The following is a 24,019-nucleotide window of genomic DNA, read 5'->3' on the forward strand; positions in this document are numbered from 1 at the left end:
GAGAAAGCAGATTCCGTTGTAAAACTAGTGATCCTTCAAAATAGCCGTCCGCCGGCTTTTGAGAGCGATCAGCTGATTGCCCGGCGGCCGGCTTTTGAGAGAGACTGATCGCTCTCAAAAGCCGGCGGCCGGGAGATCAGCTGATCAGTCACAGAAGCTGTCCGCTGGGTGATTAGCCGATTGTTCGGCCGCCGAGAGAGAGCATGCGCATCGAAATCAAAAAGATTTCGCTGCTCAAAAAACATTACATGCTGCGTTCCTGCCGCCCGACGGTCAGTCGAGCGGAGGATGCAACGCAAGGGCTCATACAAGTCTGTGGGAAACAACGGAATCCGCCAAACGGATTGCGTGGTTTATCAGAGCGGCGGATTGTGACTGATCATAAACAACGGAAATGTGAACCTAGCCTTAATTAAAGGGAACCTGTCACCAGATTTGGTGACTATAAGCTGCGGCCACCACCAGTGGGATCTTATGTACAGGATTCTAACATGCTGTATATAAAAGCCCAGGCCGCTGTGTAGAGCGTAAAAATGACTTTATATTACTTACCTAAATGGTCGGTATGGTGCAGATCGGTCAGATGGGTGTCTCCGTTCTCCGAGTGCGGCGCCTCCTCTTTCGGCCATCTTCGTCATTCTTCTGAAGCCAGGGTGCATGACGCGTCCTATGTCATACTCACTCGCCGGTCCCACGCAGGCGCACTATAATACTTTGATCTGCTCTGCTCCGGGCAAATCTAACTGCGCCTACGCGGGACCTCAATGCTGGTGAGTGTGGATGACCTAGGATGCGTCATGCACTCTATCTTCAGAAGGAGGACGAAGATGGCTGAAAGAGGAGGCACCGCACCCAGAGAACGGAGACACCCATCCAACCCATCTGCACCGCACCGACTGAGTATTATAAAGTGTTTTTTACATTCTACACAGCGGCCTGGGCTTTTATATACAGAATGTTAGAATCCTGTATATAAGAGACCACAGGTGGTGGCTGCAGCTTATTAGGCCCCAAATCTGGTGACGGGTTCCCTTTAAAGGGTTTGTCCATTACTACTTGGACAACCCCTTTCCAATTCTTCAATGTAAAATATCAACAACCTGTACGCAGCCAATCAGTGGTCACTTCACTCTCTTCCTTAAGATGAAATGGACATCAAGAGGAAGTCAGAGAGCAGCCGCAGATTTGTCCGAAGGAAGCGAGAGTGAGGTAACCCAATAACAGCTGGAATGGCGCCGGCACCAGAGGGGAGTACAAGCGGTTTTTATTTTAAATGAGGGAATATAGGGATTGAGAAGGGGTTGTCCGATTACTCATCTGCCCCTTTAATTATATTACCTCTACCATATATAATAATATATTTTCTCATGTCACAGGTGTCCAAAGCCTTTAAAGATGGCCTCAGCCCCCCGATTTCAGTCGGAATGTCCAACCATCTCATGTGTTTTAATTCAAATGCCCAATCCTTTGTTCTCCCTGGATAACCCCAGCCCGGGCTGTCTGGCAGCTGCTTACTCCCTTCTCCCCACGGAAAAACAGCAGAGACACAGCGGGACACACTGAGATCACATGTGTGCTCTGGATTAACAGAATGAGATAATCCAGAGCAGACATGCCTTTAGATCTTTTTCGTTAACTCATAACTCTGAATTTCCTTCTTTCTGATGGGATCCTGTCCATTTCGTCAAATGGTTCAATGCTTGATGCACTTCACTTCAGTGAACACCTCATACATGCACACTTATGTAAATGGAGAAATCTGACCAAACCATTCTGTATACAATAACCTGTTAGACAGGTTATAAGTAAACTAAGCAAGCAGCAATCAATGTCAAGCAGCAGCTGAAAAAGCATATTAGTTTTTAGGGTGTATAAAAAAAATCCCATGATCCTAATGTAAAATCAATCCCATGGTTTCATGGTGGGGATGGTGTTTTCAGGACAATATGCAGTGTTAGTTTTATACCTCACATAGCGTTTTTTTATTTAGCCCAAAAGGTTCTACTTTGGTCTCATCTGACCAGAGCACCTCTTCCATATACCATGTAGTATGTGGCAGAAGATGCTCTGGTCAGATGATACCTAAATAAAAATTTTTGGGCTAAATACAAAACACTATGCGAGGTGGGAAACTAACACTGCACATCATCCTGAAAGCACCAACCCTACCGTGAAACATGGCGGTGGCAGCATCATGCTGTGGGGAGACTTTTCTTCAGCAGGGACAGGGAAGCTGGTCAGAATTGATGAGAAGATGGATGGAGCTTAATACAGGGCAATCCTGGAAGAAAGCCTGTTAGAGGCTACAAAAGACTTGAATCTTAGGTGTAGGTTCACCTTATAATAGGACAATGATCCTAAACATCCTGCCAAAGCTACAATGGATGCTTTAGAACAAAAAATATTCAAGTGTGGGAATGTCCCAGTCACAGTCTAGACATAAATCCCATTGAGAATTTTTGATAAAAGTTTAAAATTTTTCTTCACAGATGTCTCCATCCAATCTCACTGAGCTAGAGCGAATTTGCAAAGAAGAATGGGCAACATTTTCAGTCTCTAGATGGGGAAAACTGTTCGACATACCCCGGCAGTGATTAAAGCAAAAGGTGGTCCTACAAAGTATTGACTCTGATGGATGAATAATAATGCACATCATCATTATCAGACTTATTTTTTTAAAATATTTAGAAAACCAAGTATAATTTCCTTTACACTTCACAAATACTTATTACTTTATGTTGGTCTATTGTATAAAATACATTTAAAGAGGACCAACCATCAGGATTTTCCTATATAACCTAAAGAAAGTGCTATACTGGCGCTATCATGCTGATTCTATACATACCTTTAGTTGTGAGATCGGATGTATACTTTCTAAAACACAGGCAAGTAAAGTTTGTGAAATGCACTGTTATTTGATTGATAGGAGCTACAGAATATTATTCCCGCCCCTGTCTGCTGCCTGTCACTCCTCTCCCTGTCTCTGTTATTACAGAGGAGGAGGGAGAAAGGACAGGCAGGCAGACAGGGGCGGGAATAAGTAGCAAAACCTGACCCCCTATTAGATATTTTGTAGCTGCTATCAATCAAATAACAGTGCTTTCCATAAACTTTACTTGCCTGTATTTTAAAAAGTATACATCCGACCTCACAACTACAGGTATGTTTAGAATCAGCATGATAGCGCCAATATAGCACTGGCTTTAGGTTATATAGGAAAATCCTGGTGGTTGTTCCTCTACATTTGTGGGTGTAACGTGAAAAGAAAAGTTCACGGAGTATGAATACTTTTTCAAGGCACAGTATATTTCTATCTATTTGATGCACGCACACACGCGCACGAGACCCACAATATTATGCATTACATAGCTGCTATAACCTAGGCATGATACAATCAGCAGGATAAAAGAGCTGCATAGCATTCTAGTAATAAGTTCCTCAGGTTCCTCAGGGACGTAGTTCTGGACCCCCACAATCACCAGAAAAAAAAACCAAAAAAAAACTAATCTGCAAAAAAGCAAAAGAACCTAAAATCCCAGCAGTCACATAACGAGGTTTGAACTCCTCCATGTTTGGGAAAAGTAATGACAGATCACTTTAAAGAAAACCAACCCAATGTAATTGACTTAATGTCTACGTACCCGTATTCGTCTCATGGCCGCCACAATCTCCACTCTGCTGTTAGGACGTGGCACATCCAAGCTGCCGATGTACTAGGAAAAAATAAAAAAAAAGATCAGCTTAGTTGCCATATATACAGGTAAAGAATACTACATGAAAAGGGAAGGGAACACCTGTGTTTTAGACTGATGGACACACACACACTGTACACACACACACTGTACACACACACTGTACACACACACTGTACACACACACACACTGTACACACACACACACTGTACACACACACACTGTACACACACACACTGTACACACACACTGTACACACACACACTGTACACACACACACTGTACACACACTGTACACACACTGTACACACACACGTACACACACACACATACACACACACACACACACACTGTACACACACACACACTGTACACACACACACTGTACACACACACACTGTACACACACACTGTACACACACACACTGTACACACACACACACACACACACTGTACACACACACACACACTGTACACACTGTACACACACACTGTACACACACACTGTACACACACACTGTACACACACACTGTACACACACACTGTACACACACACACACACTGTACACACACACACACACACACACACACACACACACACACACTGTACACACACTGTACACACACTGTACACACACTGTACACACACACTGTACACACACACTGTACACACACACTGTACACACACACTGTACACACACACTGTACACACACACTGTACACACACACTGTACACACACACTGTACACACACACTGTACACACACACTGTACACACACACACTGTACACACACACACTGTACACACACACTGTACACACACACTGTACACACACACTACTGTACACACACTACTGTACACACATTACTGTACACACACACTGTACACACACACTGTACACACACACTGTACACACACACTGTACACACACACACACTGTACACACACACACACTGTACACACACACACACTGTACACACACACACACTGTACACACACACACACTGTACACACACACACACTGTACACACACACACTGTACACACACACTGTACACACACACTGTACACACACACTGTACACACACACTACTGTACACACACTACTGTACACACACACTGTACACACACACACTGTACACACACACTGTACACACACACTGTACACACACACTGTACACACACACTGTACACACACACTGTACACACACACTGTACACACACACACACTACTGTACACACACACATTTGTTTCTGCTGTTCCATGCAGCCAGGGACGTGTACAGAGAACTTGGCTCAGGCAACGGAAATACAAGAAATATTAGACTGTCAGAAAAAAAAAGAAAAATTACAAACAATAGCGGAGCATTGTGTCTCTGGATACGGCTACATTAGTATGAAAAGCCAGCACCACCCTGCATTATCTCAGCTGAAAATGACCAATACAATGGGCAATTCAGGAAGCAAAGCGAGCTGCCCATGTGATATCATTAGAGATGGGCAAACCAGAAAAATGAAGTTCAGTGCTCGTACCAAACACGGACCTTACAAAAGAATAATAAAAAAAAAAAAAAAAAAAACAGCGTTTGATTTTGGAGTTCGGGTGCTTTACGTATGCTGACCACTCGAGCTTTGCTGTGCTGGGGTACGCTCTGTGCTTGGGGGTACGCTCTGTGCTTGGCCAGTGAGAGCCGCTTGCAGTGTTTGATCGGCTCGCACTGCGGGTAACAAGAGCGTGATCGGATGTAGTGTGCACCAAAGAAAAATTGAAAACCCCATCTACCTGCCCCCAGAAGTGATCTGTTTATGGCTGGCTGCATGTGGGTGGAGACCTGAACTGCCCAATCAGTGGCTTCCACTGGGGTTCACGTGAAGTCCGGGTCCCGAACTAAACTATTTAAACTCTGGCTGAACCCATCGAACCGAACTTCAATGGGTCCACTCATCAGTAGATATTACTTATATCAATCCCAGCGTACAGGCAAAGTGTACGGACAGCAGAGGACCAGGAGCAACTTCCAACCTGCAGCCCCATTTATTCCATTATTGTTTATTTATATTACGCACTTATATTGCCCCATCTTATGTCATAGCGTTATATAGACATCACTGTCCCCATTGGGGCCCAATCGAAATCCAGTTTGTCTTTAGAAGATTAAAAAAAAAAAAGGAAAACTACTCGAGCGGGGGAGAACATAAAACTCCTTGCGGATGTTGTCCTTGGTAGGATATAAACAGTGAAAACCTCTGAGTCGCCGTGCTGTGAGTTCTTAGCCACACTACCATAGTAACTACACCCTATCCTCACACTGACATTGCAGGTCTCCTGTCTGCTGCTTACTTTGAGGGCTTGTCCGAAAGTGGAAATGTGAAAATATTAAAAAAAAATTTTTTCGGACCATAAGACGCACTTTTTCCCCCCCAAATGTTGGGGGAAAGTGGGGGGTGCGTCTTATGGTCTGAATGCGGCTGCGGAGAATGAGGGTGCTGCGGTGGAGCGGGTCATCAGGGGCACGAGCAGGCTGTAGCAGCCTGCCGTGACCACGTGGGCCCGCTCATTACATATGAACGCCCATCCTCCCACCCATCTCTCAGCGGTGAAGCCGGCGCTGACAGGTGGGCGGGGTGATGGGCGGGGGGGGGGGGGGGATGAGCGCATAATTAACAGCCGGCCCGCATGATCACCCCTGGCAACTACAACCTGGAGTAATCATGTGCGGCTCTATTCACTGCCCCCGTGCATCATTATCAGAGCGGGGTGCAGTGAATCAGTGTACTCACCTGTGTGTGGAGCAGTCCCCCTGCAGCATTGCGATGTCTTCCTGTCTGTGCTGGTCAGCTGATCTGTGTAGAGAGCGGTGAGCACAGCGATGATGTCATCGCTGTGCGCGCTGCTAGTGTCCACACAGATCAGCTGACCGGCACAGACAGGAAGACATCGCGATGCTGCAGACAACGGTCACGGCTCCACTCAGCGGCGCTGCAGCTGAGACAGAGAGGAAGCTGATCGGTGCTGCAGGGAGTGAGGAAAGGCGAGTATAAACGTTTATTTTTTTTTCTGTGCCATAGGATACAGGCCAAATACCAGGATGGGGGTATTTTATGAGCAGGTAGGGGGTATATGAGCAGGAAGGGGGTATATTATGAGCAGGATGGGGGTATATTATGAGCAGGATGGGGGTATATGAGCAGGAAGGGGGTATATTATGAGCAGGATGGGGGTATATTATGAGCATGATGGGGGTATATTATGAGCAGGATGGGGGTATATTATGAGCATGATGGGGGTATATTATGAGCAGGATGGGGGTATATTATGAGCAGGATGGGGGTATATTATGAGCAGGATGGGGGTATATGAGCAGGATGGGGGTATATGAGCAGGATGGGGGTATATGAGCAGGATGGGGTATATGAGCAGGATGCATGGGGGTATATGAGCAGGATGGGGTATATGAGCAGGATGCATGGGGGTATATGAGCAGGATGCATGGGGGTATATGAGTAGGATGCATGGGGGTATATGAGCAGGATGCATGGGGGTATATGAGTAGGATGCATGGGGGTATATGAGCAGGATGGATGGGGGTATATGAGCAGGATCATATACACGGCAGGAGGATCGTTACCAGAATGGGGTACCTCAGTAGAGAATTCGGGGACATTACCCCCATAATAGTGTCAGCTGCAGATCCTCGCCCCATAAGTGTGTCATGACCAAATTTTTTAGTTAAAATTTTATTTTCCTATTTTCCTCCTCTAAAACCAGGGTGCATCTTATAGTCAGGTGCGTCTTATAGTCCGAAAAATCCGGTATATATATATTATATACACACACACACACACATATATATGTATACATACGCACCCACACACTCACATATGCATATATAATATAATATAATATTATTATATATATATATATACATATATATATATATATATACATATACATACACACACACACACAGTACAGACCAAATGTTTGGACACACCTTCTCATTCAATGAGTTTTCTGTATTTTCATGACTCAGAAATTTGTAGATTCACATTGAAGGCATCAAAACTATGTATTAAAACATGTGGAATGAAATACTTAAAATAGTGTGAAACAACTGAAAATATGTCTTATATTCTAGGTTCTTGAAAGTAGCCACCTTTTGCTTTGATTACTGCTTTGCACATTCTTGGCATTCTCTTGATGAGCTTCAAGAGGTAGTCACCGGAAATGGTCTTCCAACAGTCTTGAAGGAGTTCCCAGAGATGCTTAGCACTTGTTGGCCCTTTTGCCTTCACTCTGCGGTCCAGCTCACCCCAAACCATCTCGATTGGGTTGAGGTCTGGTGACTGTGGAGGCCAGGTCATCTGGCATAGCATCTTATCACTCTTCTTAGTCAAATAGCCCTTACACAGCCTGGAGGTGTGTTTGGGGTCATTTTCCTGTTGAAAAATAAATGATGGTCCAACTAAACGCAAACCGGATGGAATAGCATGCTGCTGCAAGATGCTGTGGTAGCCATGCTGGTTCAGTATGCCTTCAATTTTGAATAAATCCCCAACATTGTCACCAGCAAAGCACCCCCATACCATCACCCCACCTCCTCCATGCTTCACGGTGGGAACCAGCCATGTAGAGTCCATCCGTTCACCTTTTCTACAAAGACACGGTGGTTGGATTCAAAGATCTCAAATATGGACTCATCAGACCAAAGCACAGATTAACACTGGTCTAATGTCCATTCCTTGTGTTCTTTAGCCCAAACAAGTCTCTTCTGCTTGTTGCCTGTCCTTAGCAGTGGTTTCCTAGCAGCTATTTTACCTGCTGCACAAGTCTCCTCTTAACAGTTGTTTTTGAGATATATATATATATATATATATATATCTATTTTTTTTTCTTTTATGCCGTGATTTGATATAAAATAAAATGATTAAAATGTTCCCCACCTCGCCGAATGCTTTAATGAAAAAAAAAAAATAAATAAAAAAATAATCCTGCTTTTCTGAAATGTTTCAGGTAGTTCCTATACAGGGTGATAGCTCAACAGACTTTTCCAAGTGGTCTCCCTTTATTCTTGGAGCCTCCAGGATGTTCAGAGTAGAGATGGCAATGATGTGAATACCCCATGCAAAAAATAGCCATTTGGGGGCATTCCTAGATGGCATTTTAATGCCCTTATTTTGGAGATTTAAAGCAATATAAATCAGACTTTTTCAGAAGATTTTTTTTCCGCAAGAAAAATAGAAAATAGTTAAAGAATCAAATCTGCCCTGTATTTTGGGTGTCTTTATGTTGCTTTTGTACTCGTTCTATTATAAATTATTCAGTAGCCAAATCTGGGGCATTTTTTAAGGTAGAAACACCTCAAGGATTAATACAGCTTTATACAGGTTGTGGAAAAAAGCACCATATAAACTCCCCCCCTTTAAAAAAAATGTATAAAAAGCTTATTCAAAAGTAATTGATTTGGGATTTGATTTTAGAAGTGAATCTGCTCCAGAATCCACGTAAAACACTCCATGTAAACTTCCTCTTAAAAAGGGAAAGTGTCACCATGTTTTTGGTTGTTATTATGATTTAAAAAGAGAAAACACAGTAGTTTGACACTAAATTGCTTCACTCAACTGCTAACCATGAGTGGAAAAATAGGTTTTGTGTTATTTATATTCTCTGAAAAAAAAGCCAAGAAAGAAAAAAATTTGCCGAGGTATGTAATGTGTGTGTGTATATAGTTATTGTGCGTGTGTGTGTGTGTGTGTGTGTGTGTGTGTGTGTGTATATAGTTATTGTGCGTGTGTGTGTGTGTGTGTGTGTGTGTGTGTGTATATATATATATAGTTATTGTGCGTGTGCGTGAATATATAGTTATTGTGCGTGTGTGTGTGTGTATATATATATAGTTATTGTGCGTGTGTGTGTGTGTATATATAGTTATTGTGCGTGTGTGTGTGTGTATATAGTTATTGTGCGTGTGTGTGTGTGTGTGTGTATATAGTTATTGTGCGTGTGTGTGTGTATATAGTTATTGTGCGTGTGTGTGTGTATATAGTTATTGTGCGTGTGTGTGTGTGTGTATATAGTTATTGTGCGTGTGTGTGCGTATGTGTGTGTCCCCATTTAAGGAATCCGCATCGTTGCATTTGCAATCACAAAACTTTGCATAGTCACCTCATTTGACTCAGGGAACATCATAGACTATGTTTTGAGGGGAAATTTTAACCCTGCGCTATAGATTTTTTTTTTTTAGCTAAAAAACACTTACTGTTTGGATGTGAGAGGTAATATATTGTCTGTTTTGACAGTTAGCCTGCATATTTATCAGGTGGCCTATAGCAACCAATCCCAGCTCTGCTTCTATTTTGTTACAGGTCATTAATAGAAGCTCTGATTGGTTGCTATAGGCAACAAAAGACATTCTTAGTATAAGAAGCTTATGTGTGAGGTAAAGCACAAAACAGACTGTTTGCAGCATCAAGTGAAATCATTCACCAAAGAGTAGGGGACGTAAGTCTAAGGGGTACTTTACACGTTGCAACATCGCTACCGATATATCGTCGGGGTCACATCATTAGTGACGCACATCCGGCGCCGGTAGCGACATCGCAACGTGTAAATCCTAAGTGCGACGATGAACGAGCACAGAAGCGTAAAAAAAAACCAAAAAAAAACACACTGATCTGTGTAACGTCGTTCATTTCCATAATGTCGCTACATCAGGAGATACGATGTTGTTTGTCGCTCCTGCGGCGTCACACATCGCGGTGTGTGAAGCCGCAGGAACGACAAACATCTCCTTACCTGCGTCCACCAGCAATGCGGAAGGAAGGAGGTGGGCGGGATGTTATGTCCCGCCCATCTCCGCCCCTCAGCTTCTATTGGGTGGCCGCTTAATGACGTTGCGGTGACGTGGCAGTGATGCCAAATGCACCTCCCCCTTGAAGGAGGGATTGTCCGGCGGTCACAGCGACGTTGCTAACAAGGTATGTGTGTGTGTGAAACTGCTGTACCGATTATGTTCGCTACAGCAGGAATCACAAGATATCGCATGTGCGATGGGGGCGGGTCAACACTAGCAAATGCTAGCGATATCGCAACATGTAAAGTACCCCTACGTCCAAGGGATCCTCTTGGTCACCATCTCACAGATAAAAAGCATGGACAGCGTCCAAGGGGTATTTTTAATTTTCTTTATTCCATCAAGCAATGTTTCGCCCTACATATGGGCTTTATCAAGTATGTCACATGCTTGATAAAGCCCATATGTAGGGCGAAACGTTGCTTTATGGAAGAAAGAAAATTGAAATTACTCCTGAGACGCTGTCCATGCTTTTTTATCTGAGAGAGCTAAAAAGTCTAATATCTTTTTTTACTCATTTGTTTGATTTGCCTCTCCATCTACTTTTAAGACTTGTGTGAAACACTGATGTAATATTGGATCAAAATGTATGCAGAATTATTCAAAATTCGGGAATTGAGAAACTTTGAATCACAATGTGACGTCTCTTGGCGCATGCGCATTGATGTTCTGTGTTCTGCCCTCAGTAGGGCAGAGCAATGTGCGCATGCGCGAGTCAGAGATGCTACATTGCGCTGGATGATGCAGGGACTCGTACATCAATCAGAGCCGGAGGACGGCCATTAGGAAAAGAGAAGAGACTGAGGTAAAAAGACCTGCATCGTTGACCATTAATGTTGGATTTGTGAAGCCATCGTAACTAGTCCTCTCTAAAGGGGTCTAATTGAGAAATCAGATTAAAAACAACACAAAAGGCAATTAAATGGAGGTCACACGAAACAGGAGAAGGTTATAAAGCCGTGTGTGAACACCGAAACCCCACCTTGATCACAAGCTCTGTAATTGTTCTAAAGATATTTTATCCAGATGAAGAAACCCATCATTCACTTATGAACCAGACCATGAAGGATTTAGAAATAGTCTCCTGCTGCCACTATAAGATGAGAGAGACTCGTTCAGAGCCAGCAATATCCTAACATAAAATACCACGGCCTGCGGCCCTGCTGTTTGCTAAACATGGGATATAGACAGCACTAGCCAGAGCCGGATATTGCTTACCCGGAAGCTGATGTTATTACTGCAACCAAAAAAAAGCTTCCCTGAAAGATTGAAGAATGCTCGAGAAGACTTCACAAATAACTCCAACTTCTTTAGTTACCTGTGACCACCGAAACACGCAACTAATTCCATTAAATCAGGTATAGTGAGCCACGTCTCAATCACCTATTGAGGTAAGAGAAGGTTTGCCCCGGTTTGAGAGTGGACAGCAGCTCTAAAAAGATTCTCTCGCAATGGAGGACAACCCATGGAATATAATGTCTTTCTATGACCATGGAAGATGAACAAAGGCTGCTAAGTTCTCCAGTCAACAATAGGTCACGGCAACAGCAGTACTACTTACATATTTTTCAGTTTTCTAGAAATGTTCGGGAAGGTCCATGAAATAACAAAGGAGTGGCAACTCAAGGAATAGGTGTGAAATCTCCCGATGACTAAAAAAGCCTCCAGAAACCTGGAAAGTTCCATTTCTGGAATGTTTCTCAGGCTGGCCCTACACATGTAAGGGAGCATTTGGCCAACAGCTGTCTTCCTGGCTCCTTCATTACCATGGTCAACTTGGTCGAGTGGTCATGTGCTTTCTATTGGGAGAGGAGAGAACACCAGTAGACTGTCACAAGGGACTATGGGTACAGCAGCAAACCGGGGACCCTAAGCTGACCCTCACACTAGGGGGTCCTGTGCTATCCTTATTCTCTGAGATACCACTAATGGTGAGGATGTCTGAGTCTCCTTCCTAGAGCTGCTCCTGACCAGCCCTGATCTTATTACCACCACTACATCCCCAGGAGGGGGTTCTAGGACAAGAGTGTGATTTAACCCGCAGAAATAGACAAACAGGGGAAACCAAAATGCTATCACACAGCATGCATACACAGAGGTATAAGACAATATGAGATGAGGAAAACAAGAGCAGAGTGGAAACAACAAGATGAGAGGTAACTCCACAACGCCAAGCAACTCTTCCTCCAGCAAGTCTGGGATACAGCAACTCACAGACCAACACAGCATAAACTATAGTTGGCGTAGGTAGATTTCCTCCAGTCTAAAAATGAGAGAAGCAGCACTGATTGGCTTCCTTACAACATGTGATCACAGAAGCTTAATGAGCAGGCTAGCGGAGGTTAAATATTGCTAGCCTGTGTATGAATGAGCAAACAGCAGGTCGATGCCCGGGTCTGCCTGAGCTGATCCGAAAAACCATCAGATGTAGTGTCTGACTCTAATGTAAACAGAGCCTGACGCCACCATGACAGTCAGTGACCTTTGTACAGAACTCTGACAGAGACAGCTCTGGCAGAGGCTTATCTTCAGTTAGGCAAAAGGGTCAGACATTTAAAAGGGTTATTCCCATCTCCAAGATCCTATCCTAATATGTAGTAGGTATAATAATAAGATTAGCAAATACCTCTAATTAGAAATGTAGCATAGTTCTCCTGATTAGTTATGTTGGTTAACTCATGTGCAGTGCATTGTAACTTAGGTATGCATGGTTAGGACCACATACAACTAACTCTCCCTACATGAGTGGTCGTAACCATGTATACCTAAGCTACAATGCCCTGCACATGAGGTAAAAAACATGGCTATATCAGGAGAACTATACTACATTTATAATTTGAGGTATTTGCTAATATTATTAGGATCTTGAAGATGGGAATAATCCTTTAAAATCAAACTGCAGAACACTTATTTCGCCCATCATCAGCTATCAGGGAAGAGTGCAAAAGCCCCCATACACATCAGACGATTGACTAATCCCCTCCAAATCTGTACACTCAGTCCTCTTTCTTCGCCGGACACACATTCAGAGTAGGGAAACTGAGTGGAAGGGGCATAAACATGTTTGGCTTATAAGGAGGGGGCAAGAAACATTTTTGGAGATCATTATAATTGGGAAGTATTAAAGGGAACCTGTCACCAGATTTGGGGCCTATAAGCTGCGGCCACCACCTCCAGTGATCTCTTATATACAGCATTCTAACATGCTGTACAGTCAGGGCCAGAAATATTTGGACAGTGACACAAGTTTTGTTATTTTAGCTGTTTACAAAAACATGTTCAGAAATACAATTATATATATAATATGGGCTGAAAGTGCACACTCCCAGCTGCAATATGAGAGTTTTCACATCCAAATCGGAGAAAGGGTTTAGGAATCATAGCTCTGTAATGCATAGCCTCCTCTTTTTCAAGGGACCAAAAGTAATTGGACAAGGGACTCTAAGGGCTGCAATTAACTCTGAAGGCGTCTCCCTCGTTAACCTGTAATCAATGAAGTAGTTAAAAGGTCTGGGGTTGATTACAGGTGTGTGGTTTTGCATTTGGAAGTTGTTGCTGTGACCAGACAACATGCGGTCTAAGGAACTCTCAATTGAGGTGAAGCAGAACATCCTGAGGCTGAAAAAAAAGAAAAAATCCATCAGGGAGATAGCAGACATGCTTGGAGTAGCAAAATCAACAGTCGGGTACATTCTGAGAAAAAAGGAATTGACTGGTGAGCTTGGGAACTCAAAAAGGCCTGGGCGTCCACGGATGACAACATTGGTGGATGATCGCCGCATACTTTCTTTGGTGAAGAAGAACCCGTTCACAACATCAACTGAAGTCCAGAACACTCTCAGTGAAGAAGGTGTATCTGTCTCTAAGTCAACAGTAAAGAGAAGACTGCATGAAAGTAAATACAAAGGGTTCACATCTAGATGCAAACCATTCATCAATTCCAAAAATAGACAGGCCAGAGTTAAATTTTCTGAAAAACACCTCATGAATCCAGCTCAGTTCTGGAAAAGTATTCTATGGACAGATGAGACAAAGATCAACCTGTACCAGAATGATGGGAAGAAAAAAAAGTTTGGAGAAGAAAGGGAACGGCACATGATCCAAGGCACACCACATCCTCTGTAAAACATGGTGGAGGCAACGTGATGGCATGGGCATGCATGGATTTCAATGGCACTGGGTCACTTGTGTTTATTGATGACATAACAGCAGACAAGAGTAGCCGGATGAATTCTGAAGTGTACCGGGATATACTTTCAGCCCAGATTCAGCCAAATGCCGCAAAGTTGATCGGACGGCGCTTCATAGTACAGATGGACAATGACCCCAAGCATACAGCCAAAGCTACCCAGGAGTTCATGAGTGCAAAAAAGTGGAAAATTCTGCAATGGCCAAGTCAATCACCAGATCTTAACCCAATTGAGCATGCATTTCACTTGCTCAAATCCAGACTTAAGACGGAAAGACCCACAAACAAGCAAGACCTGAAGGCTGCGGCTGTAAAGGCCTGGCAAAGCATTAAGAAGGAGGAAACCCAGCGTTTGGTGATATCCATGGGTTCCAGACTTAAGGCAGTGATTGCCTCCAAAGGATTCGCAACAAAATATTGAAAATAAAAATATTTTGTTTGGGTTTGGTTTATTTGTCCAATTACTTTTGACCTCCTAAAATGTGGAGTGTTTGTAAAGAAATGTGTACAATTCCTACAATTTCTATCAGATATTTTTGTTCAAACCTTCAAATTAAACGTTACAATCTGCACTTGAATTCTATTGTAGAGGTTTCATTTCAAATCCAATGTGGTGGCATGCAGAGCCCAACTCGCGAAAATTGTGTCACTGTCCAAATATTTCTGGACCTAACTGTATATAAGTGACCAGGCCGCTGTGTAGAACATAAAACACACTTTAAAATACTTATCTAGGGGTTCGGTGGGATGCAAACTGGACAGATGGGTGGCGCCGTTCTCTGGGACCGGCACCTCCTCTTTCAGCCATCTTAGTCCTTCTTTTGAAGCCGGGCTGCATGACGCTGCCTAGGCCGGTATTGAGGTCCAGCGCAGTCGCACTACAATACTTTGATCTTCCCTGCTCAGGGCAGCTCAAAGTGTGCCTGCGCGAGACTTCAATGTCGTGCAGTATATATGTTCAATATGTGCATGACGTAGGACATGTCATGCACACCGGCTTCAGAAGAAGGAGGACAAAGATGGCCGAAAGAGGAGGCGCCGGTCCCAGAGAACAGCGCCACCCATCTGACTAGTTTATAATACTCACCTAGGAGATTGGTGCGATACAAAGTGTTTTTTTACGTTCTACACAGCAGCCTGGGCTCTTATATACAGAACTAGCTGTACTACACGGCTTCGCCCGGGTTAATAACTGCTGTTAACAAAATAGTCTATCTCTGTCACTTTCCCTGTGTCTCTTTCCCTCTCTTTCCCTGTCTGTCTCTTTCCCTATGTCTCTGTCCCTGTGTCTGTCTCTTTGTCTCTTACCCTTTGTTTCCCTGTGTCTGTCTCTGTCTCTTTGTCTGTGTCTGTCTCTTAACCTGTCTCTCTCTTTCCCTGTCTGTTTCTTTCCCTGTCAGTCTGTATCTTTGTCTGTGTCTGTCTCTTACACTGTCTATGTCTGTTTCTTACCCTGTCTGTATCTGCCTCTTTCCCTGTCTATGTCTGTCTCTTTTCCTGGCTGCATTGTGACATGCCAACATTCCATATAAGGGCGTGGCTGCGCATTCTTCTGAAGTTCTGGCTGCACTGTGGCTCCCAGCTCCATTCGCTTTAATGGAGGAAAGTTTTTTTGGTGAATAACTGTAAAGTGCGGGGTTAAAATTTCCCCTCAAAACATAGCCTATGACACTCTCGGGGTCCAGAAGTGTGAGTGTGTAAAATTTTGTGGCTGTAGCTGCGATGGTGCAGATGCCAATCCCGGACATACACACACACATTCAGCTTTATATATTAGATGTTGTATATAAGACCCAACTGGTGGTGGCTGCAGCTTATAGGCCCCAAATCTGGTGACAGGTTCCCTTTAACTCTTGCCATGAGCGTACCTATGAGTGGGGGCCTTTCAAATGAAAGACCAAAAAAAGTGTTATGTGAAGGTCGTTTCCACCATGAGAGCTCCTGGTTGTTCCGTTAGGTTATATATTGGTTTCCAAAAATCAAAAATGGTAATCACTGAAGTCAAAATTAACATAAAAAAGGGTTTATATGATAACCTCACTCCTACAGTGCATTTTTCAGTAGATACAAGAAAACACTACACAGGTCAAAGGTCTGATTTTTGGGTGGTGGATGAACCCCCAACACTTCAGTAAATGGAGTCTGCTCTGTACTAATTATATAAAATAAAGCACAATCACCTTGGAGCAACTTTAAAGAGAAATCTGTACTTGGGAATCACACAAATACCAATTCCCTAATTTGAAGTTACCATCGGAAATCTCCTCTAACCTTGGTAATAAGGTTCTATGGCTGCAGCCTGGAAATGACAATTCCCAGAGCTCGTCCTCCGGAGCCCGCAGATACCCCGAGGAGCCGCTCGCTGACAGGAGAGCGGGCTGTGCTGAGACATTGCACATTATTACTATCAATCATAATGCTGGGAAATATTAAATATTAATCCCGCTGCTAGGACGCCGCGCTCATCTGGCATCTTACTTCTGTGTTTAGACCCAAAAACGTCACCCTACTTCTGAGAGATGCCAGGAGACGGTGCATAATAGATGTTATTTACCAGATTAATGAATATCACCCGACACATCAAAGCTGGCTGGGACAAAAGTATGTGAAAAAATGTTCTAGGCTTTTACTGTCATCGGGCGACGACTCTGCACGTTCCATTGGGGTCAAGGTCCGGTCTAATACGTCAAGATAAGAGGATATTTATAGGACTTACACTATACAGTGTGACACGCAGGATCCCCGTTCTTTATCTATCCAGAGGAAATGCTGATCACCTCTACGCGGAGTAACAGGCAACTATGATCCTCAAAGATCATGTGTAATGGACTATGGGCAAGTCAGAAGGTGAAAGAAGCCGGAGAACGACCGCAAAGCACGCCGCACAATGGTCGCCCGTCAGGCAGGAGGTCAGGGACTTAAAGCAATGCATATCCATAGGATCACATGTCAATTGTACAAACACCTTTACCATTTTAAATGGGAAGATACTTTAAATTAAAGCACCACTCCAGCGTTTTGTTTTTTTCATTACGCCGCTGGAGTGGTGCTATAAATCCAAGTCCCTGCCCCCTGTCTGATACTCACCTACTGGCGGCTTCACCCTCTATCGCTGTCGGTCTCCAGCGATTTGTGACATGCCGGCAGCTCCAGTGTTTCCTGGCCCACGCCGGAAATCCCAACTCAATACAACTCTATGAGAGCCTCGTTCTGGCTCTCCTAGACTGGTATTGGGAGCTTGTGATGTAACTTATGTATTCAGGACAGTCAGAAGTTACAGTTACAACATGGCACCACGGGAGCTGAGTGGCATTGGTAAAAAAATGAAGGCGCCAGAAGATATTACACGTACTACATCACTCACACAGGCCGGCATTGAGGTCCAGCTCATGGGCACTACAATACTTTGATCTGCCGTGCTCAGGGCAGATCAAAGTGCGCCTGCGCAGGATCTCAATGCCAGCCTGTGTGCATGACATAGGACGCGTCATGCACCCAGGCTTCTGAAGAAGGAGGCCAAAGATGGCCGAAAAAGGAGGTGCTGCACGGAGAACGGAGACACCCATCTGCACCGCAGCGACCGTTTAGGCGAGTATTATAAAGTGATTTTTATGTTCTACACAGCGGCCTGAGCTCTTATATACAGCATGTTAGAATGCTGTATATAAGAGCCCACTGGTGGTGGCCACAGCTTATAGGCCCCAAAACTGGTGACAGGTTCCCTTTAAGAGATTTGTGCTCAATATTGGTCTATAGGACAAAATAATATGTGCAATATGAAACTGCATGCTACCACCTCTTACTGTGACCTCCCAAATATATGGTATAATGGGGGCACCATGTTCCCTGATTGTGCATGATAACCCAGTGCAGCTGAAAGGTGAGAAGAATCAATATCCTCACCCTTAAGTATACAATGTTGACAAAAGTCTTGGGATACCAACAGGAGCTTTTATAACATCCCATCAGAAAGCCAAAGGCATTAATGGAGGGTGTATGTGGGAATATCTGCCTACTTAACAGGAAGAACACTTCACGCTGGAACAGAAAAAAAAAAAAAAAAAAAAGGACCTTCCCCAAAATTGGCAACTAGAAAAGTGGAATTTGGAAAAGTGTCCAAAATTTCTTGGTATTGTAAAGCATTAAAAGACCACTAGGACATTTTTTTTTTATTTGTCCCCCCCACCCCCCATCATCATCTCCCATTTGCAATCATTAAAATGGGAAACTGTATATTGGAGTATACTTTATATAGTACACTCATTGCTGATTGCTAACGAGGGACAATAAAAAAAAAGCCAGTGGTCCCTGAATTGAAATTGAAGGGTCTAGGTCAACCCAGCAAGCCCATAGAATAAGCCTTGCTCCACCAAACTGTACATTTGGAACAATGCAGATAGCCAACGTTCTCCTGGTATTCACCAAATTCAGCCAGCTCTACAGAACGCATTTCCACCGCAATACCAGCGGCAGTGTGCGTTACATCACTCCGACACTTGGCGTCCATCGTGCTTGGTGATAAAACTTTTCTGCAGCTCTTCGGCCATAGAAACCCATGCTGTGAAGCTTGGCTTTTATGCTGAGGTTAGGCCGGTGTCACACTTGCGAGTGCCTCGCGTGTATCTTGCGCAAGTCTCACGTTGCATCACCCGGCACGGACTCACTCTCTCCTCACGGAAGCATCTCAGCTGCATAGAGATGCATGCAACCGACCCGCTCCTGTGAGGAGAGTGCGAGTCGTGCCGGGTGATGCAGCGTGAGATACACGCGAGGCACTCGCAAGTGTGACACCGGCCTTAAAGGGATTGTCCACTACTAGGACAACTTCTGATTCCACACGTTATTCTGGGGTAGAATAATAAAGCCTATACTCATCTTTCGTAGCGTCGACGTGGCTTGTGGTTTTGAGGGTCACGTGGGGTTTTGACATCACAAGAGCCCCGCAGTCAATCAGTGCCAGCTTCTGTCTCCCCGGATAAAAGCGAACAATCAACAGGAAAATGCAGTGTGTAAAGTGTATATGGAGAGGAGAACACTCAGGGGGTTTTGTTTTAGTGGCTGATGGCCCCTTCAATATGCCATAACCTAAAGTATGCTTGTATAGGAGCATTTCGTGTCCTGAATGCTGAATATGTTGCTATAATGGAGAAGGCTTCCTCATGGAGCACTAAATATGGAGTGGACATTGTTTAATGTACCATAAATCTGTACAGAATTACATCAATCCTCAGCTTAGATTGTGACAGATGCTCAGTAATTTCATCCATGTGTTCTGCAAACATATCTGCACCCGTGGAAAGGCAGCAACCTAGGACAGGGGAGTCCATTTTTACTATCCAATGTTTTACTTTTCAACAGCAATTTATTATGGGGTAGATTTATCAAATCCATAAAAAAAAGACCTCTTTTGCCCATGGCAACCAATCACAGCACCGCTTTCATATTACCAGGGAAGTTTACAAAATGAAAGGCGAGCTCTGATTGGTTGCTGTGAGCAACAAAGGCAAATTTTGTTTCAGACATGGTGTATGAGGCCTTGTATATTTATCTATACAAATGAATTTCTGTAAGCACAGGCAGATGACTGGACCAAACTGACCCTTTGAAAATGGATAAAGTGGGCACTTTGGAAGGTTTTGGACTAGGTTCCAGGTCTCCAGGACCGACCATGATCCATATATTTGCATAAAAAAAGAAAAAAACTGAAATACAAAAGCAAATATACATTGAAATCTCTTGGTGACATCACTTGAGAAACATCAAATTTCTGTCTATACAACCCCAACTATGTCCTGACCGCAATATGATGTGAACAAAGACCTATATCACACAGGAAAACAGAAAGGCAGCAAATCAGGGGTTTTTAATAGCCCTAACTTAAAGACGTTTTTCCAGCAAATAAAATTAATTTTAATCAGTTGATCTTGGAATAATAATTTCCACAATTGGATGTGTTTAAAAAAAATGTTCCTGTGCTGAGATAATCTTATATATGTGTCCCTGTTATGTACTGTGTAATGGCCGTGTCTGACCGTACAGGGACATGGTCTGATCATACCACAGCTCCTGGGTGAGGGAAGAAGCAAAAGAGACTGTACTGATAGCACAGCATGGGATCGTATCTGATTCTTTTTGTGAGGTAAAACATTTCCCTACCTAGTTTTAAAAAATGTTTTACCTCACAGAAATAATTGTTTACTTCATCCCTTGCCCAAGAGATGTGGTATGATCAGACCATGCCCCTGTATGGTCAGACATGGCCATTACACAGTACATAGCAGGAGCACATATATACAATTATGGCTATGTTTATGCGTTGCTTTTTGGAGGCAGCGTTTCTTCATGAGTTTTATACAAATTAAAAGCTGATTTTTACAGTATCAGCAAAAGCTGAGATTTCAGAAATCTCATGCATGATTGCTTTTTTTCCCCCCTGGAATTGGAAAACTACTGTGTTTTTGAAAGAAGCAAGTCACTATTGAAAGCAATGAGAGAGTGCGAAAATGCTGTAAGAATGTTACCACTGCATTTTTGCTGCTTTTGTGAGGAATGAAGAAGGGAATTTTGTTTACTTACCGTAAATTCCTTTTCTTCTAGCTCCAATTGGGAGACCCAGACAATTGGGTGTATAGCTACTGCCTCCGGAGGCCACACAAAGCATTACACTTAAAAGTGTAAGCCCCTCCCCTTCTGCCTATACACCCCCCGTGGGATCACGGGCTCCTCAGTTTTAGTGCCAAAGCAAGAAGGAGGAAAGCCAATAACTGGTTTAAGAACAAATTCAATCCGAAGGAACATCGGAGAACCGAAACCATTCAACATGAACAACATGTGTACCCGAAAAAACAAAAATCCCTAAGCAAACAGGGCGGGTGCTGGGTCTCCCAATTGGAGCTAGAAGAAAAGGAATTTACGGTAAGTAAACAAAATTCCCTTCTTCTTTGGCGCTCCATTGGGAGACCCAGACAATTGGGACGTCCAAAAGCAGTCCCTGGGTGGGTATAATAACCCCTCGTGATAGGACCGTAAAAACGGCCCTACCCTACAGGTGGGCAGTCGCCGCCTGAAGGACTTGTCTACCTAGGCTGGCGTCCGCCGAAGCGTAGGTATGCACTTGATAGTGTTTGGTAAAAGTGTGCAGACTCGACCAGGTAGCCGCCTGGCACACCTGCTGAGCCGTAGCCTGGTGTCGTAATGCCCAGGACGCACCCACGGCTCTGGTAGAATGGGCCTTCAGCCCTGAGGGAACCGGAAGCCCAGCAGAACGGTAGGCTTCAAGAATTGGTTCCTTGATCCACCGAGCCAGGGTGGATTTGGAAGCTTGCGACCCTTTGCGCTGACCAGCGACAAGGACAAAGAGTGCATCCGAGCGGCGCAGGGACGCCGTGCGGGAAATGTAGATCCTGAGCGCTCTCACGAGATCCAACAAATGCAAATCCTTTTCACATTGATGAACTGGATGAGGGCACAAGGAAGGCAAGGAGATATCCTGATTAAGATGAAACGGGGACACCACCTTAGGGAGAAACTCCGGAATCGGGCGCAGAACCACCTTGTCCTGGTGAATCACCAGGAAGGGAGATTTGCATGACAGCGCTGCTAGCTCGGACACTCTCCGGAGAGACGTGACCGCTACTAGAAAGGCCACTTTCTGTGAAAGGCGAGAAAGGGAAACATCCCTCATAGGCTCGAAAGGCGGCTTCTGAAGAACAATTAGAACCCTGTTCAGATCCCAGGGCTCTAACGGCCGCTTGTAAGGAGGGACGATATGACAGACCCCTTGCAGGAACGTGCGTACCTGAGGAAGTCGTGCTAAGCGCTTCTGAAAAAATACAGATAGCGCTGAGACTTGCCCCTTGAGGGAGCTGAGCGACAAACCTTTTTCCAACCCGGATTGCAGGAAGGAAAGAAAAGTAGGCAATCGAAATGGCCAGGGAGAGACTCCCTGAGCAGAGCACCAAGACAAGAATATTTTCCACGTCCTGTGGTATATCTTGGCGGAAGTAGGTTTTCTGGCCTGTCTCATGGTGGCAATGACCTCTTGAGACAATCCTGAACCCGCTAGGATCCAGGACTCAATGGCCACACAGTCAGGTTCAGGGCCACAGAATTCTGATGGAAAAACGGCCCTTGAGACAGCAAGTCTGGTCGGTCCGGTAGTGCCCACGGTTGGCCTACCGCGAGGTGCCACAGATCCGGGTACCACGACCTCCTTGGCCAGTCTGGAGCGACGAGGATGGCGCGGCGGCAGTCGGACCTGATCTTGCGCAGCACTCTGGGCAACAGAGCCAGAGGTGGAAACACATAAGGAAGCCGGAACTGCGACCAATCTTGAACTAAGGCGTCTGCCGCCAGAGCTCGGTGATCGTGAGACCGTGCCATGAAAACTGGGACCTTGTTGTTGTGCCGAGACGCCATTAGGTCGACGTCCGGCATCCCCCAGCGGCGACAGATCTCCTGAAACACGTCCGGGTGAAGAGACCATTCCCCTGCGTCCATACCCTGGCGACTGAGGAAGTCTGCTTCCCAGTTGTCCACGCCTGGGATGTGAACTGCGGATATGGTGGAAGCCGTGTCTTCCACCCACGTCAGAATCCGCCGGACTTCCTGGAAGGCTTGCCGACTGCGAGTTCCTCCTTGGTGGTTGATGTATGCCACCGCTGTGGAGTTGTCCGACTGAATACGGATCTGCTTGCCTTCCAGCCACTGCTGGAAGGCTTGTAGGGCAAGATACACTGCTCTGATCTCCAGAACGTTGATCTGAAGGGTGGACTCTTGCTGAGTCCACGTACCTTGAGCCCTGTGGTGGAGAAAGACTGCTCCCCACCCTGACAGACTCGCATCTGTCGTCACCACCGCCCAGGATGGGGGTAGGAAGGATTTCCCTTTCGACAATGAGGTGGGAAGCAGCCACCATCGAAGAGAATCCTTGGCCGCCTGAGAGAGAGAGACGTTTCTGTCGAGGGACTTCGACCTCCCGTCCCATTGGCGGAGAATGTCCCATTGTAGTGGACGCAGATGAAACTGCGCGAAAGGGACTGCCTCTATTGCTGCCACCATCTTCCCTAGGAAGTGCATGAGGCGTCTCAAGGGGTGTGACTGGCCTTGAAGGAGAGATTGCACCCCTGTCTGTAGTGAACGCTGTTTGACAAGCGGAAGCTTCACTATCGCTGAGAGAGTATGAAACTCCATGCCAAGATATGTTATCGACTGGGTCGGGGTTAGATTTGACTTGGAAAAGTTGATGATCCACCCGAAACCCTGGAGGGTCTCCAGCGCCACG

General features: G+C 44.8%; 1 protein-coding gene across 4 annotated transcripts in view; it reads right to left on the bottom strand.

Moving 5' to 3' along the window:
• NOS1AP (nitric oxide synthase 1 adaptor protein) overlaps positions 1 to 24,019 on the bottom strand; it is a 167,742-nt gene that overhangs the window by 130,919 nt on the left and 12,804 nt on the right. For all 4 annotated transcript variants that reach the window (XM_075322266.1, XM_075322267.1, XM_075322268.1 and 1 more), the window contains exon 2: positions 3,642 to 3,713. In XM_075322266.1, the coding sequence (XP_075178381.1) occupies positions 3,642 to 3,713 (72 nt within the window). The remainder of the gene's footprint in view (positions 1 to 3,641; positions 3,714 to 24,019) is intronic.

This window comes from Anomaloglossus baeobatrachus, chromosome 8 (genome assembly GCF_048569485.1).
Source record: "Anomaloglossus baeobatrachus isolate aAnoBae1 chromosome 8, aAnoBae1.hap1, whole genome shotgun sequence".
Lineage (NCBI taxonomy): Eukaryota > Metazoa > Chordata > Amphibia > Anura > Aromobatidae > Anomaloglossus > Anomaloglossus baeobatrachus.